The sequence below is a fragment of the Lontra canadensis genome, unplaced genomic scaffold, assembly GCF_010015895.1.
Source record: "Lontra canadensis isolate GAN:19392208 unplaced genomic scaffold, GSC_riverotter_1.0 scaffold191, whole genome shotgun sequence".
Lineage (NCBI taxonomy): Eukaryota > Metazoa > Chordata > Mammalia > Carnivora > Mustelidae > Lontra > Lontra canadensis.
In genome coordinates this window covers 477573-494772 of record NW_022631185.1, presented here as the reverse complement: position 1 = coordinate 494772, position 17200 = coordinate 477573, and the positions used below count along the sequence as shown (strand labels likewise).

The 17200-nt window shown below is 50.9% G+C and overlaps 1 protein-coding gene across 1 annotated transcript; it reads right to left on the bottom strand.

Moving 5' to 3' along the window:
- Window positions 1-258: 258 nt before the first annotated feature.
- LOC116861117 (zinc finger protein 530-like) lies at window positions 259-16968 on the bottom strand. The gene is made up of 5 exons (XM_032847596.1): window positions 16862-16968; window positions 4549-4587; window positions 2318-2444; window positions 1453-1550; window positions 259-1416 (listed from the first exon to the last, which is right to left on the bottom strand). Exons 2-5 carry the CDS (start codon window positions 4561-4563, stop codon window positions 259-261), a joined length of 1398 nt encoding a protein of 465 aa, XP_032703487.1. The 5' UTR covers window positions 4564-4587; window positions 16862-16968.
- Between the last annotated feature and the right edge of the window lie 232 nt (window positions 16969-17200).

Sequence of the window (17200 nt, the reverse complement as noted above, 5' to 3'; positions counted from 1 at the left end):
GGTGGGAAGCCTGCCTCCCTTTCCCACTCCCCCCTTTTCCTCCTCCTCTGTCAAAAGAAGACAAAAATACTGAGGGCAGTTACCAACTGTTGCATCTTTAGTGCATAGCCCCGTTGGAACCGGCCTCATGAAAAGTACGTTTTAAGTATGCTGCAGGTGTGGATCGCTGCACCTCTGGCCTGCAGTTCCCCTGGATAAGGGCGAGCTAATATCTATGGGTCACAAAAATCACACTCCTTTCCGTTCATGTCTGGAGTTCTAGTTCTGCTTTTGAACTGGATGAACTTTGTGGTGTCGAATGAGGTTAGACCTCCGGCTGAAGGCTTTGCCACATTTGGTGCACTGGTAAGGGTGGGCTGGGCTGTGCACTTGCTGGTGGTGCATCAGAGCAGACTTGTGGCTGAAGACTTTGTCACAGCTGCCGCACTCACGACTTTCTGCCGTGTGAACTTTGCGGTGCTGGGTTAGTTGTGTGCTCGGGCTAGAGAACTGTCCTCCTCCACTGCACTCATAGGGTTTTTCTGCGCTATGAACTCTCTGGTGTTGAGTGAGGCCAAAACTTTGGCTGAAGAGTTTCCCACAGTCGCTGCACTTGTAAGGTCTTACTCCACTGTGAACTCTCTGGTGCTTGATGAGGGTGGAGCTTTGGCTGAAGAGTTTCCCACAGTCGCTACATTCATAAGGCTTTTCACCAGTATGAATTCTCTGGTGCTTGATGAGGCTGGGACTTTGGTTGAAGAATTTCCCACACTCACTGCACTCATAAGGCCTTGTTCCCGTGTGCACTCTCCGGTGTTTAATTAGGTTGGAGTTGGAGGTGAAGAATTTTCCACACTCCCCACATTTGTAAGGCCGTGCCCCAGTGTGAATTCTCTCATGTTCACTAAGGCTGGAGCTCTGGCTGAAGAACTTCCCACAGTGGCTGCATTCATAAGGCCGCTCTCCAGTGTGAATCCTCTGGTGGCGCACCAGTGTGGGTTTGTTACTGAAGGCTTTGCCGCACTCGCTGCACTCGTAAGGCCGCTCCCCGGTGTGCACTCTCCGGTGCTGGACAAGTATGTGTTTGTAGCTGAAGGTTTTCCCACACTCAGCACACTCGTAAGGCCGCTCTCCGGTGTGCACCCTCCGGTGCTGAGCAAGTCTGTATTTGCGACAGAAGGCTTTCCCGCAGTCACTGCACTGGTAGTCCTTTTGTCCGCTGTCAAAAGGCTCTGTGCAGTCGGTGGCCTTAGGGGGTGTCTCCTGGCTGTGAAGGAGCTGGTGTTGGAGAAGGCCTGAGCTAGCAGGGAAGGGCTTCCCTGACGTGTGGGTGGCACACCTTTGCACATTCCTTCCAAGGGGCTGCCCCCCACTGTGCTGCTTCGGATGCTGGTGAACTTCTCCCTGCGTCCCACAGACGGTCTGGCCAGGGTTTGTACCCAGCCTCTCAGCTGGCTGCAAATCACCTTCTGAGTCCAGGCTACAGTCCTGGGCATAGGCCTTCTGTGACCCTCCTCCAGACACGTTCTGCTCAGAGGGTGCCGCTGCCTCCAGTGCTCCCCGGCCGCCACCTGTAAGCAGAGAACAATGAGGAGCTCTGGGAGGAGGAAGCCAGCCCACCCGAAATGTGCATCTGACAGTGGAACGAGCAACACCAGGGGAGCAGGGCAGGGAGGAGGCAGTTTGAAGGACAGGGCTGTGTCACAGGGAGGTCTCACCATGGCCAAGACACACAGATGGGGTGTACCACGGGGAGGAGGGGCTGTGTCCACAACTCCCTTCTGTGAAAAGGTGTTCGTGCCAGAGCCTTGTACACCTGTGCTCCAGCATTAGTGGAAGGGTTCGGTGGTACATAAGTCCGCAGGACACATGAAGTGTAGGCCGCTGCTGCAGAGCCTGAGGGGTGGGGGAGGATCTACTACCAGGTCTTTTCTGAGAGGAAAAATGACAAATGGGCAAAATGTCAAGAAAGGGGAGGAGCCTCTGACCTTGGCACCAAACACTGTTGAGCCTGGGATATGACATATTCCTGGTAAGATTCCCAGCTACAGATCACATCCTCCCCCATCTGGAATCATGTCCACTTTGTCATGTATGCGGTGCTCTCCCAGCTCCAGATGGACAACATGGCATCTAGAAGATGCAGGCCTTTAAGGGAAAGACAGGATGGGACCAAGGCAACCAACCCCAAAACCACGTCAGAAAACAAAAGTACCATGGAAACCTTTCCTCAAAGAGCTTCAGACCAAGGAGTGTTGGAGCAATTTGTGAGAGGAGGTGCGGTATGTGTGCCCCAGCCTCAGCTCCTGGACCTTGGGGTTGGGGGGAGGGGCCTTACCCAGTGAGGCAACAAGCGCAAAGACCTCCAGCATCACATCGCGGTACAAGTGTCTCTGAGCCTTGTTAAGAAACCTCCACTCCTCCTGGGAAAAGTACACAGCCACGTCCTCAAAGGTCACAGAGCTCTGTGAGGAAGAACAATAGTTGTAACCAGACGCAGTCTCTCTCAGCCCACATTCACTCCCCTCCCTCCCTCCCCTGCTCATTATCTGCCCTAGTTCTCCAGCCAAGCACTGGTAGCCCAGGGGAACAAAGAGGCAGGTGGTCAGATGCCGCCTGAGAGGTAGGACCCCCATGCCTCTCCTCCAAGACATCCAACACTCCCCAGGATCTTGCCTCCCACACATAACCATGCTGGGCCCAGCATTTTCCCAGACTCCTACTCACCAGATCTGGTACCTCCATGGTACGTTTGATCCCCACCACTACTTGGCCCATAAAAGTGACTTTTTTTTTTTTTAAGACCCTATTTATCCATTTGACAGAGGGAACAGGCTCCCCACTTGAGCAGAGAGCCCGACATGGGGCTTAAGATCATGACCAGAGCCACTGACTCTTAGTGCGTGGCATCTAGACGTTCCTAACATGTGCAATAATAGATGCCAACCTCCCAAGGCCCCACGCAGAAGGGGCTTCTCCACCTGACCTTGTTCCTGGCTTAGACCACACGCAGATCTCACCCAGATCTCAATAACCTTGGTCACACTCCGCCTCTGTATTGCACATTTTATGTCTCTGTGCCACTGCACCAAGTATGTATGTCCTAACAACACTTTATGTGAGCTGATCTTGAAGAGATCCTGAGAACCACCACAAAAACCTGGTTGAGTTAGTACACAGAAGGATGATTAAGCACCAGTGTGACTTTACCAACTCACCTCCATTATTGCTCTGGTCTTATTCACGCCCATGAAAATCTGGTTACCAGCTGGACTTTCCCCTCCCCCTACCTCCCTCTACATTTCTGTTTACAGCTACAGCTACTCTGGTCATCTCTGTGCCATCTACCCTCCACAGCTGTCCTTCCTTGTCCCCCCAATGGCAATGCCATAACCCGAACATGCCTCCTCCTGTATCAGATCCTGAGTTCTATTTTGGGATACACCACATGCCACAGTGTGAACGTCTTGAGGACTATATGCTCAGCTGTCCATTTGTCCCCCATACTTGGGAGTCTCTGAATTATCTGACACTCAACATGGCCAAAACCTAATTCCTTGATATTCTCACCAAAAATATGGAGTCATCTGTGACCTGGACAGCCCTACTTTTAAAAAAAATCCAGGGGCACCTGGGTGGCTCAGTGGGTTAAAGCCTCTGCCTTCAGCTCAGGTCATGATTCAGGATCCTGGAATCGAGCCCCATATCAGGCTCTCTGCTCAGCAGGGAGCCTGCTTCCCCTTCTCTCTCTGCCTGCCTGTCTGCCTACTTGTGATCTCTATCAAATAAATAAATAAAATTTAAAAAAAAAAACAAAACAACACACAAATCCAGGGGCACCTGGGGAACTCAGCCAATTAGGCATCTGCCTTCAGCACAGGTCATGATCCATGAGTCCCAGGATGGAGCACAGCATCAGGCTCCCTGCTCAAGGGGGAGTCTGCTTCTCCCTTTGACCCTGCCCTTTCTGGGGTGTACACTCTCTCTCTCACAAATAAATCTTTAAACAAATCCAGGGGCAACTGGGTGGCTTAGTCAGTTAGGCACTGGCCTTCAGCTCAGGTCATGATCTCAGGGTCCTGAGATCAGTGAAGTCTATTTCTCCCCCGCCTTGTGTGTTCTCTCATTCTCTCAAATAAATAAATCTTAAGAACAGAAGACCCCCAAAAGACAAATCCAGAAGCCAAATATTTCTCCTACTTCCAGACCTACCACTGTACCAGTCTTAGTAATGATCTTTCCCGGGCTGTGGCATATTCTATCACCAAGGGCAGCTTCCAAAGACCTGAGCCAGATTTGATCTCCTCTGCTCCAGAATTGTGTGGCTGCTACTCTGACTCAGCTCCTTGCCCTCTGTTCTCAGCAGACATAACAGCAACCTCTGAGACCTAGAACACTCCTGTCAATACTGAAACCTGAGACAACCTTTCACATCTCACCCCGCTGCTTGCCAAAAGTGGGACTCTCTCTCCATATAACCTCCGACGCAGGCTTAAGGGCTTATCAGAGTCTCTAGACACCAAAGGCAGGATGAGTGGCAGCAAGAGTTCCAGGACACCTGACACTCACCGGTGCAGGGTCCATAAGTGCGTCTGCTGAAAGCAGAACCTGCAGGAAGAGCAGGGCCATGTTAGTTTAATTCCCATCAGGGACACAGACAATATGAAACACTTAATAATTTCAGGTAAAGATGAAAGCTGAAAAGGATAAAGTATTTATACCAGAAAGTAGAACGTGTTATGGTTATGCCAAAAGCATGTGTGCATTCTCGGGCATGTCCTTCCAAAGTGGAAAAGGGAGTACAGAGCCTGTCGGGGTTGGGCTGTGTTTGGGTAACGTCCCTTAGGCGAATGAGCAGCAAGAATAAGGGATAAGGTAAGTCCATGTTTATGTGTGGGTGTGCTTCTGACCCTTCTGTTTTATTCCTTATGATTCTGATTATTCTTGCGCCAAAAATGCGTTCCTCTCTTCCTATACTTTCTGGTTGGCCCTAATAACTATTTAGATATGTGACTCCTTAATCTTTTCCAAGTTTTTCAATAAATGTGCAGAAGAATATTGCAAATATATTCTCTCCCAGGGCAGACAACTAAACCACACTCCTAGAGTCTGGATTGTGCCTCAAAACTAATCTCTCCACAGAGGTTGTTGCCGGGGCTCCAGCAAAGGCACCTTGGCCTCCTGCAGTTCAGCGCAGCTGCATTTCAGTTTCAGCTTCAGAGAAAGGAAACAAGCTAGCACCTAACCTTTGCTCCATCCTCATTATGTAAAGTTATTTATTTTGAGGCATTACTTTCTATACTTACAATGATTAAACTTCTGCCTATGTTAGCAAAGTAGCTTACCTGAAGTATCCTATCATCGCTTTCTCTTGTAGTGGTACCAGAGAATGATGAAGGAATATAACCACTTAAAAAGCAAAAATCGGGGCGCCTGGGTGGCTCAGTGGGTTAAAGCCTCTGCCTTCAGCTCAGGTCATGATCCCAAGGTTCTGGGATCGAGCCCCGCATCGGGCTCTCTGCTCAGCAGGGAGACTGCTTCTTCCTCTCTCTCTGCCTGCCTCTCTGCCTACTTTGTGATCTCTATCTGTCAAATAAATAAATAAAATCTTTAAAAAAAAAAAAAAAGCAAAAATCTTGTGGGTGTAGAGTATAAAAGTTTACGGTAATTTTAAGTGTGTGTTCACAAAGATAAAATTAGTAACATGGCACAAAGATTGGTCAGGAAGTGAAAACAGTTAAGTACAGTAATTTTAATAAATCTTAATCACAACTTAAGAAAACTGCATCATTATACACAAAGAATCTCAAAAAAAAAAAAAAAAGCCAAAGAAAATATACATAAAGGGTAAAATTAAAGAGAAAAGACAAATCTTGACAATATCCATAAGAAGGAATACCCAAAACAATGTGGAGAAAAGCTATCATAACAAACTGGAGCCAGAAAACTGAAACCCAACACTACTAAAAGATTCACAACAACCAAAGCCAAAACCTTTACTTAATACATGTTATTAAAGGATGCCAGGGGGCACCTGTGTGGCTCAATCCATTAAGCATCTGACTCTTGGTTTCAGCTCAGGTCATGATGTCAGGGCTGTGATATCAGTCCCACGTGAGGCTGCTTGGGATTCTTCCCCTCTCTCCCTCCTCCGCCCCTCTCCCCACACTTCACACTCTCTAAAACAAGTAAGTAAATAAATACATAAATCTTTTTAACAAAGGATGCCAGGATGGGAGGAAATATTCAAAGAAAGGAAAAAAAAAGAGAGACAGAAGCAACAAAACAGGAACAACCTGTATTTCATCATAAAAATGCATGCTTTGGGGTGCCTGGGTGGCTCAGTGGGTTAAGGTCTCTGCCTTCGGCTCAGGTCGTGATCCCAGGGTCCTGGGATCCAGCCCCGCATGGGGCTCTCTGCTCAGCAGGGAGCCTGCTTCCCCGCCTACTTGTGATCTTTGTCTGTCAAATAAAATAAAATCTTAAAAAAAAAAATGCATGCTTTGTGTTACTGCAAATATAAAAGGTTTACAAATTTTTGCTAAAATACCTGAGTATGCCAAGTATTTTAGAACATACGAAGTTCTTTCTAAAGTGACAAGGTTACATAAGAATAAACATTAAACATCACTTTAGCATGCAAGAGTAATTGTTCCAAAAAACTGGCACAGAATTAGGTTGAAAAAACTAGAGCTCAAAGTGGGGCACCCATGGGTCTTGATGCCTCAGTGGTGGTACAGAGCATTAAAACAGCAGCTTATAAAGTGCTCTGTGACGGAAAAGTTTCAGGAGAATAGGAATTAATTGTTTTATTTTATTAAAGATTTTATTTATTTGACAGATCACAAGTAGGCAGAGAGGCAGGCAGAGAGGGAAGGGGAAGCAGGCTCGCTGCCCAGCAGAGAGCCCAATGCGGGGCTCGATCCCAGGACCCTGAGATCATGACCTGAGCCGAAGGCAGAGGCTTAACCCACTGAGCTACCCAGGCGCCCTTCTTATGAGTTAATAAAAGAACAGATTTCTCAAACCCAAAGCATCACAGTAAAGAATCCCAGCACATTACAATGAAGGGCTCCTGCGATCACAAAAACTGAAATGACAAGCCACAGAGTTGAGCAAAAATTACACAAATTCTTGAATCCTCCATACTTTTTACAATAAATTATCTAAAATCTTAATATCGAACAAACTGAAATCGTGTATGTAAACAATTCCAGCAAGCACTTTTTAAAAATGCAAATGTCAAGGTAATCATCAAAGCAAAACTTCGCAAGGCTGGCCCCAGAAGGGGCTGCTGCGCGGCGCCCGCAGAACGGTGGAGATTCGTGGATACTGTGAGCGGCTGCAGGTATGCAGACTCGAAACATCTCGAAAGCCAGTTTCTCGAGATCCTGTGAATTCGCACGTGGACTCCCTGCGGGAATCCAGCCTTCCCAGGTGCGCTGGACCGCGGTGCGCTCGCGGACCCGCACGCGCGGCCGGAGCAGCGACGCTCGCCCGCCAGCAGGACTCCCCGCACGCCCGCGGTCACAGCACACAACGGCGCGGAGAAACGGGCAGACGCAGGAGCCGGAGGGCATGGTCCTCCCGTGACGTGATGCACAGCGGTCCTTTCGGAGCGTTTCAAGACGCGCGGAAACTACTCCACCTCCACGACGGCCACAGACGCTTCCTGGAAACGCGCCCACGGGGACCCACACTGCGGGCCCGGCGCTCCCTACAGCCCATTTCTGCGCCGCGCCCGCGCTCCCCGGCAGCGAGCGGCCAGGCCAGCAGCGCGGCCCTCAGCCCCACCGCCCGCTCCCGCCTGCGAGCTCAGCAGCAGAGCGGCGCGCGGGGCCAGGAGCGAGCGCCGAACTGGCCCCGCGGCAGCCCAGCCTGCCCGCACCGCAGCGCTCTCGCTACCGCGCGGCCGACCCAACAGGCACGCGCGGTAAAACCCACCGACCGGCTCTTCACGGGGCGCAGCGACGACGCCAGAGTGACTGCGGCTGGTCACCTAACGGCGCACGTCCAGTCCGCGCGGGTCCCTCAGGCAGGTCTTACCTCAACATCTGGAAGACCTGGCAAACGGCGGCCCCAAGAACAAAAGTACGAAATTCTAACGCAGCCTGGGCTGGGTGAGGGCCCCGAGAAGCGCAGCACTCACCTGGACTGGAACGGCCACGGCGGCGGCGGGAAGGGGCGTGGCACCTCAGCCTTCAGCCCCGGCGACCGCTACGTTGTCTCGGAGCAACCTGCGCAGCCCGTCTCTCCTCCCGCTACCTCAGGCCCGCTCGACAAGCCAAGGCTTCCGACCGCAGGACAGAACCAGGTTAACGAGATGTCGCGGAGGCCAACGCCGGAAGGCCCGCCCAGATGCCGTCCTCGGGACGGAAGTGCCTCTCCTTGAGCCCTCATTGGCCCAGTAAAGGGGACGCACAGCGCACTGCCTTCCGGGTAATGTAGTTCTGATGGAGCCAGAGGGTCGCCAAGAGTCTCCATTCCTGACCTCAGGGAAACTGTCTGGCGACACCAAGAAAGGCGCTGGGTAGGGATATCTGCAGGCTTTGAGGAAGGGGTGGGGTGGGGTGGGGCGGGGCTCCAGCTTCTTGGGTCAACACCCAGATTTTCATGGAACGTAGTCTGTGCTGATCACAGAAATGTACTGAGACAGACGTATGATTTCAGACGTTCCCCCAAACTACAAATGGTCACTCAGACACAAAGTGCATCCACCCATAGCTGGGATCTAAAATACGGTCCTACTGATTTTCAAGTACACGTTCGACTGTAACTTCATCAACTGTAGGAGTTTTTCTGCTGGAAACAAGGTACAGGGGCTCAGTCCGTTAAGTATCTGACTGTATCTCGGGGTCCTGGGACTCCCAGCTCTGGGTGGGAGGCAATCTGCGTGACCCTCTCTCCCTACCCTCACTTGTGCTCACTCTCAAATAAATCTTACCCCCCCCCCCCAAAAAAAAAGTAGAGCTGGTGATTATATCCAACCTTCACTCCACGTATTACATTTTTCTTAGATTCTAACACCTATCTGAAAAGAGCAGATGACTTTATCACAATGGGGGAGGGCTTATGAGACACAAAAACAGGCTGAGGAGAAACTGGACACCTCACACACAGCAGTAACGTAAAACGGTGCCAACACTACGGAAAACAGTTCCTCAAAAAAATGACCGTATTACCTTATGGTCCAGCAATTCTACTTCTTGGGGATATATGCAAAAATAATTGGAAAGCCAGGTGCTGAAGAAATCTTCTTTGCAAGTAAGGTGTTAGAAGAAATACTTGTACACTCATGCCCATAGTAGCAATTATTCACAACAGCCAAAAGAGGCAGAAACAACTCATGGTTTATGAACAGATGAATGGATAGAGAGAATAAATGGATAAAGAAAATGTGCCATACACATACAATGAAATACTGTTCAACCTTAAAGCAGAAGGAAATTCAGATTCACAAACAAGATACAGCATGGATTGGGTTCTGGGTTCAAGCCCCATGTCGGGCTCCCTGCTCAGCGGAGAGCCTGCTTCTCCCTCTCCCTGCCACTCTGCCTACTTGTGCTCTCTCTCTGTCAAATAAGTAAAATTAAAAAAAAAAAAAAATACAGCATGGATGAACCCTGAGAAGGATACTACACTATATGAAATAGAACAGTGGTTTCAAGGGATCGGGGGCAGGGGAAAATGGCGAGTTGGGTACTGGATTTAAGTTTAACAAGATGAGAAGAGTTACAGATACCCATAGTACAAGGTGAATGTACTTCACATTCCTGAACCATAATACCCTTAAAAACAAGATAAACTTCATGTGATATGTACTTTAGCAGAACTTTTTAAATTTTTATTTATTTGACAGAGGGAGAGTGAGAGAGGAAACCCAAGCATCGAGAGTGGGAGAGGGAGAAGCAGGTTTCCCTCTGAGCAGGGAGCCCGGTAAAAGGCTTGATCCCAGGACCCTGGGATCATGACCTGAGCGGAAGGCAACTGCTTAACAACTGAGCCACCCAGGCATGCCTTTACCACAACTTTTAAGAGAAAACGATATATTGTTTTTTTCCAGTGCTAATTTAGAACACACTTGCAGCTGAAATCTTTCCCCTTCTGCTGTACTCATGAGTTCCCATTCTTCCCCAGATGCTGAATGAGGTGGGAGTCTTGGCTAAAGAATTTCCCACATTCCGTGCATGCATTATGTCCTTACCCAGTGTGAATTCTCTGATGCTTAATGAAAGTGGTTTGTACCTGAACACTCCCCCACGTTAGCTGCACTTGTGAAGTTTCCTCCAGCGTGCGTTTTCTGGTGACTGAAGAAGCCAGACTTTCTAACAAAGGCCTTGCTATATGCTGAACTCATAAAACCTCGGCCTGGTATATTTTGATGATAAGTCCACATTTTTGTGTAAAGAATTTTGTGTAAAGAATTCCCCCACATTTTATAATGCTGAAGGAGGTGGGATTTTCTGATGAAGGCCTTCCCACATTCACGACACAAAGGCCTCTCTCCAATGTGACTTCTCTGTTGTTTAAGGAGACACTAGCTCTGTGTGAAAGATTTCCTGCATTCACCACTCTTTCTACACTATGAACTTCCCTGTGGCTAGTGAGTATGGAGTTGTACCTACAAAGTTTCTCACATGGGCTGCACTTAAACACCCTTTCTTCACTGGGATTGCTAAAATGGTTACTGAGGAGATGCCTGGGGGCTCAGTCATTAAACAGCTGCCTTCAGCTTACATCGTGATCTCAGGGTCCCGGGATTGAGTCCCACATCCGGCTCGCTCCTTGCTCAGCAGAGAGCCTCCATCTTCCCTCTTACTCTGCCTGCTGCTCTCCCTGCTTGTACTCTCTGTCAAAATAAATGAATCTCTAAAAAAAAAAAAAAAAGAAGAAGAAGAAATCTTGATAAAATGTTTACTGAAGTTGTACCTAAAAAATGTCCCACTTGCACTACACTCTAAGGCCCTTCTGCAGCGTGACTTTCTTGGACTCTATAAGCGTGTCCTGTGGCTGAAGTGTCCCAGAGCACTGCACTTACAACCATTCTGTCTGATTTCAAAGGCGTCTCCCCTTGGTGTCCCTGTGTGGCTTCAACCCACTATGAGTGCTGGGAGCAGGGAGGGAGAAAGACTGTGGAGCCCTCTCCATCCTCCCTCCACGCCAAGGTCTCTGCTAGATACGCTACTTGGTCCAAATGAAGGGCTCCCCTCATTTTTCCTGAGGGTACGTTTCTATTCTGCTTCTTTTGATGCTGCTGCAATTTCCCCCACAAGTGTGCAGGCCTCGCTCAGTGCATGTTCCATCATGCTCAGCCCAGCGCAAAACGTCTTTCCAGAGCAAGCTACATGGCTCCCAAGGCTGGGACTTCTGGGTGGGTGGGCCTGACTTTGGAGTCCTGACCTGTGACCCTCCTACAGAATCACCTTGCTCTGACGGGACCTCCTCATCCTGGGCTCCGTGCCAGCAACCTGTAAGCAGAGAAATGGTGGGAAAGTGCCAGCTGACTTCGGTGGCAGGAGGCAGCCCCCTTGGGAATGTGTCTCAGACATACCCAGGGACGAGGCCCCAGGACTGCTGACAGGCTCGAGGACTCGAGACAGGGAGAGGAAGGCCTGCGGTGCGGAGCTCAGCCTGGCAAGCCCCCATGATGGGAGAGCCCTGACTCGGGGGACGGACACGAGGGAGAGGAAGTGCGGGGAGGAGAGGCGGGCTCCCCAACCCCTTCCTCTGCAGGTGACTTTCAACCAGGCCGGAGCTGCTGGGGACCGCTGAGCACTGACACAAGACTGGGTCCAGACGCAGAAATGGGTGATTACAACACAGTGGCCGGTGTTCAGAGACTAAGGATATGTGCAGCCCTCCAAGGAAGCAGTGGAAGGCCAAAGACGAGAGCCCAAAGTCAGAGTGGAAATACTAGTAGGAAAGAAAAGGTAAAAATGAGGTGTGGCCACTGTCCTAGGCATCGCACGATGGTGGACACAGGACAGAAGCTCTGCATGAGGGCCATATTCCTTTGAGCTTCTCCTGATGTTGCAGAAGTGATGTCCCCCATGTCTGGAACCCAAGGGCCTCTTATTGGTCAATGTGAGAAACCAGCTAGGCCTGGAAGAGGCCAGTCCGGTCCTTGGGGAAAGGCAGGGAAAGGGAGTGGCCAGCACCTCACATTGACATCCCACGTTCTAAATTTACAATGCCTTCAGAGGAAGGTCTTTAAAAAAACAACCCAGTGGTCCCTACGTGCAGTGACCAGATCAGTGCCTGCAGTCACTGGCACAAGCAGGCCCCAAAGTATGTTAGCAAGAGGGCTGGGAAGGCCTGGGGTGCAGGCGCTCCAAGCATGGACAGAGAGGCACCCGACTAGGGATGGCTGAGGCAACGGCCCTGGCCACACTGGAGGCATTTCTTCAGCCTGCTAACATGCCAGTCTGCACAGAGCCCAGGCGGTACGCCGCAGATGCCACCAGCACCCCCTCTGCCCCAGTTGTGCATCAGCACACCCAAGTCCCCCTGCCCTGGAGAGCAGCTCTCATTGTCACGTGTCCCCACCTAACTCTGTGTCGCTTGAGCTCAGCTGCAGAGGCCTGTGTGAGGATTTGACGATCTCCTAAGCAATTCTGACCTCCTCTCACCACTGGATGTTCATTCAAAGCCCCAGACAAGCAAAGCTTCCGGCTGACCCCATTTCCCTCAATGACTCTACCAGACTGCATGAAAGGGTCCCAGCAAAGATCATCAGGAAACCTCACTGCATCCACCATGGGATGATGGGCCCTGTCCTGCCCTGGTGTCTCGACTTCCCTGCGGAGGCACCTCAGCATCCATCTTATGTCCACTCAAAAGGCTTTATGACCTCCACCCTTCACCTCACAGGCGCATACCCCCAACACCACCGTCCAGGTGCCCACCTGACACACAGACTTACCCCTCCTTCCCTTGTCCCTGGTGCGCTGCCACCATAATATAAAGATGCTTCCTCTGAAGTCAAACCCACAGCTTTACTGGGGTCCACACAACAAGAATTTTATTGTGGGGGGGCGCCTGGGTGGCTCAGTGGGTTAAAGCCTCTGCCTTCGGCTCAGGTCATGGTCTCAGGGTCCTGGGATCGAGCCCCGCATCAGGCTCTCTGCTCGGCAGGGAGCCTGCTTCCCCCTCTCTCTCTGTCTGCCTCTCTGCATACTTGTGATCTCTGTCAAATAAATAAATAAAATCTTAAAAAAAAATAAGAATTATATTGTGGGTGTCACCAATCTGAACACCTCCACTGGACTCCAAATCTGGGGCTCCAACAGCCAACTGGACACATCCCACATCTACTCAAAAGACTCTGGAACATTTCTGATGTAGCCAAGAATGGATTCTTTACATTTCCTCTGAAAATCCCTTTTGGGTGTGATTGTATAGTGGTTAGTACTCTGCATTGTGAAAATCCCTTCTGGGGGGCTTGGGTGGCTCAGTTGTTAAGCCTCTGCCTTCGGCTCAGGTCCTGATCTCAGAGTCCTGGGATTGAGCCCCACATTGGGTTCTCTGCTCGGCAGGGGGCCTGCTTCCCCCTCTCTCTCTGTCTGCCTCTCTGCTTACTTGTGATCTGTCAAATAAATAAATAAATCTTAAAAAAAAAAAAAAAGAACATCACCATTCCCTATAGACAGTTACCTAAACCACTGGGGTGAAAATTAGGGTGGGGAGGAGCCTGGGACATCCGCTACTCATTGGTGCAGGGTCCAGAAGCATTTCTGCCACCGCCACAGGACCCTGTGGAAGGAGGGAGGCCATGAGAAATGGGAACCATGGCAGGATCCAACAAGCAGGTCCAAACTGAGCTCCTTGGGCCTCAGTGCTGCCTCTTACTAGCTGTGGGACTCTGGAAAGACCGACCCTTCCTGAGTGTCGGTGCGCTTATTCCATAAAATGGGAAGAAGACTGTTTTCCGCCTCGTAGGGCTGACACTGATATTGCACCTACATCGGACACGCTGTGGACCGGCTATCGCTAGTCCACAGCAGCCATGGTTCTGGTTCTCAGTGCAAGTGAAGTGGTGGGGTCTTAAAAACTTGATTGTGTATTCCTCCCACTTTTTAAGGGTTTAGGAGGATGTGATACACAAAACTTACATCACAAGCCAATACTGAAAGGTAAGTTAACATTTAAACCAATCATTAAGTATTTGGATAAATTTAAGTAATTCAGTGTGTTCCTTTCTTTTTTTCTTTTCTTTTCTTTAAGATTTTATTTATTTATCTGTCAGAGAGAGAGAGAGAGAGACCACAAGCAGGCAGAGTGGCAGGCAGAGGCAGAGAGAGAAGCAGGCTCTCCGCTGAGCAAGGAGCCCAATGTGGGACTCGATCCCAGGACCCTGGGATCATGACCTGAGCCGAAGGCAGAGGCTTAACAACTGAGCCACCCAGGCGCCCTCTTTTCTTCCTTTTTTTTTTTTTTTAAAGATCACAAGTAGGCAGAGAGGCAGAGAGAGAGGAGGAAGCAGGTTCCCTGCTGAGCAGAGAGCCCAATGCGGGGCTCGATTCCAGGACCCTGGGATCATGACCTGAGCCAAAGGCAGAGGCTTTAACCCACTGAGCCACCCAGGCGCCCCCAGTGTGTTCCTTTCTAACTGCCTGCCTGTGTGTACATATTTGGAGAGTGGCTGCTTCGTGTTCAATTCAGTAACGGTCTCATACATTCTTAAGTTAAAGGGAGGCACTGACACTACTAGTCCTTAAACTACAGTCCTCCAAAGACAGCATGTAGGGAGCCCTTTACAGAACAGTAGATGGGAGGTGAGGCAGCAGGGCCCCAACCAGCTGCTCTAAGGAGAAGCTACACCAACTCATACGTCAGTCTCCATGACAAGCCAGTGCCTTACCTCACCTAGACCTCCCTTTTTACAAATACAGGCCAGAATTCATCCCACACCAGGACTTCTCCCCTTGGAGAGAGCATCAGGGATACGCGCCCACCTGTACCCTGCCCTCTGGTTTCAGGCCTCCCAAACCCCACTACAGAGCCCATCTGAAAGAACAATCTTAAGGATCTCCTTCTCTAAGGGCGCCTGGGGGCTCAGTCAGTTCAGTGTCCAGCTCCTGATTTTTGGCTCAGGTCATGATCTCAGAGTCCTGGGATTGAGACCCACATCAGGCTCCATGCTGGGCATGAAGCCTGCTTAAGATTCTCTCTCCATCTCCTCCTCCGTCCTCTAAACAAAACAAAACAAAATAAACAAAAAAACCAAACTTCAGATGGTCTTTCACTTCCCTCTTTTTACCCACAGACCGGATGCAGCAGGAAATCCTACTGACTCTATCTTTATGATCTAGCCAAACTCCCATCACATCTCTGCTCTAGTACTGCTCCGGTCTAGCCCCACCACAAATTCTCCTGGATCTATCACAGTGTCTTCCTCATGGGTTTCCCTGCCTCCATTTCCTACCCATTATTCAACCATTTTAAACTTCAAATTTGGATATACCCCTTAACTTAGGTTCCTGGAACCAATTCCAAGAAGTCTGTGTATGTGTGTGTGTGTAGCAGGGGTTAGGGGGAGGGTTCCCTGGGCTTCCTCACACAACACCAAGCAATGTGAAAGGAAAAAAATATATATTTATTTGAGGGGGTGGTGAGGAGCAGAAGGAGACAGTCTTAAGCAGACTGTGCTGAGCGCACAGCCTGAGGCAGGACTCGATCTTATGACCCGGAGATCAGGACCCGAGTCAAAACCAAGAGTGGGATGCTTAGATGACTCTGCTCCCCCACGGGGGCGGGGGCGCACACAAGCAATTCTTAAAAGCCAGCAAGATGTACAAGCAGCCGATTCAATTCTGACACGATGAGGAAACAGCATCAGAATCACAGGTTAAGGGTTAGGTCCCACACGAATGCACCCCCACGTCAATCCCCTGCCATTTCAGACGCCATCTGCAAGCCAGGTTGTTACTTGTGCTTCTCACTGGTTAAAAATCAGAGGTTCTCAAGATCCCCTCCTCAGGTTTAACTGATCTGCTGGAATGGCTCACAGAACTCAGAAAACCTTTTTCTTGCTAGATCATCAGTTCATCATGAGAGGAAATAACTTGGCAACAGGCAAGCAGAAGAGATGTATATGGCCAGGTACAAAGACGGCGCAGAGCGTCCATGCTCTCTCCAGGTGCACCACTCTCCTCAAATGTCCCTGTGCACCAGCCTGGAAGCTCTGAGCCGTGTCCTTGAGGGTATTACGGAGGCTGCATTACAGAGCAGGGTAGGTTCTCAGTGGCTGTTGGCTATTGGTTCAACTTCCAGCCCATCTCCCTTCCCCCAAGGTGGGGGGAAATAGGAAGTGGGAGGGGAGGAACTAAAATTTCCAAATGTCTAATCATATGGTTGGTCTCCCCTTCCCCCCAACCCACGCCCAACTAGCTTAAGTACTTCCAAAAGTCACCGCATTCACAGAGCACAGAGAACTTCATCACCGACAACACTTGGGAAATTCGTTTCTGGAAGCTGTGAGTCGAGAACCATGGACCAAGACCAGATATATACGAGAAATATATTTTGGTGATCTTAATCAACAAGTATGTATTTTTATACGCCACCATCGCGGCCCTCCCATCCCCGCCCCTTCCGACCTTCGGCGGACCCGGCTGCCCACGCCGCCACTGCAGGCGGCACTCCGCCTCGCCCTCCGCTCCCCGCACCCGCGAGAGCCCGGTCACCCCCGACCCCCAGCCCCGACTCAGGAGCACCTGCCGGACCCTTCCCCCGCCACGCCCCACCGCACCGACAGAGCCGGGACCGCAAGCCAGGGCGCCCTCTGCTCCCGCCCCGCCGGCCCGGCTGCGGGGAGCTGCGCGGCGCCCCTCCATCCGGCTGCAGCGCTCGGGGCGGGGGACCACGGGGTCGCAGCACCCACCTGAGCCGGCTTCCTCGGCGCGGACTCCGCCAACGACCCGCGGGAAGAGCGGGGCGGGGAGGGGCGGGCGACCGGGCGGGGACAGGAGAGCCTCGCAGCGGCCTCCGCGGCGGGAACGACGCCTCTTCCGAAAATTTCCTTCCACTCCCAACCAACCCGCAGTTCCCCGCGCGCTACACCAGCCAAACCGGCCGGGAACGCGAAGGTGCCCACCGCCTGAGGACGCCCCCGGAAGTCCCGCCTCACATGAGCATCCGCAGGAAAAGGGCCACATGCTGCGCTCTCGTTGGCTCAGCGGCCCCACCGGGCTTGCCGCAGAGCCTTCTGGGGGAATGTGTC

What these genes read in the sequence shown, in the direction of transcription:
- LOC116861117 (XM_032847596.1), bottom strand. An exon ending in TGCGCTTGTTGCCTCACTGG is followed by an intron (nt 1,551 to 2,317) that starts GTAAGGCCCCTC and finishes CTCTGCTTACAG; the next exon opens with GTGGCGGCCGGGGAGCACTG. An exon ending in CCCAGGACTGTAGCCTGGAC is followed by an intron (nt 1,417 to 1,452) that starts TCAGAAGGTGAT and finishes GAGAGGCTGGGT; the next exon opens with ACAAACCCTGGCCAGACCGT.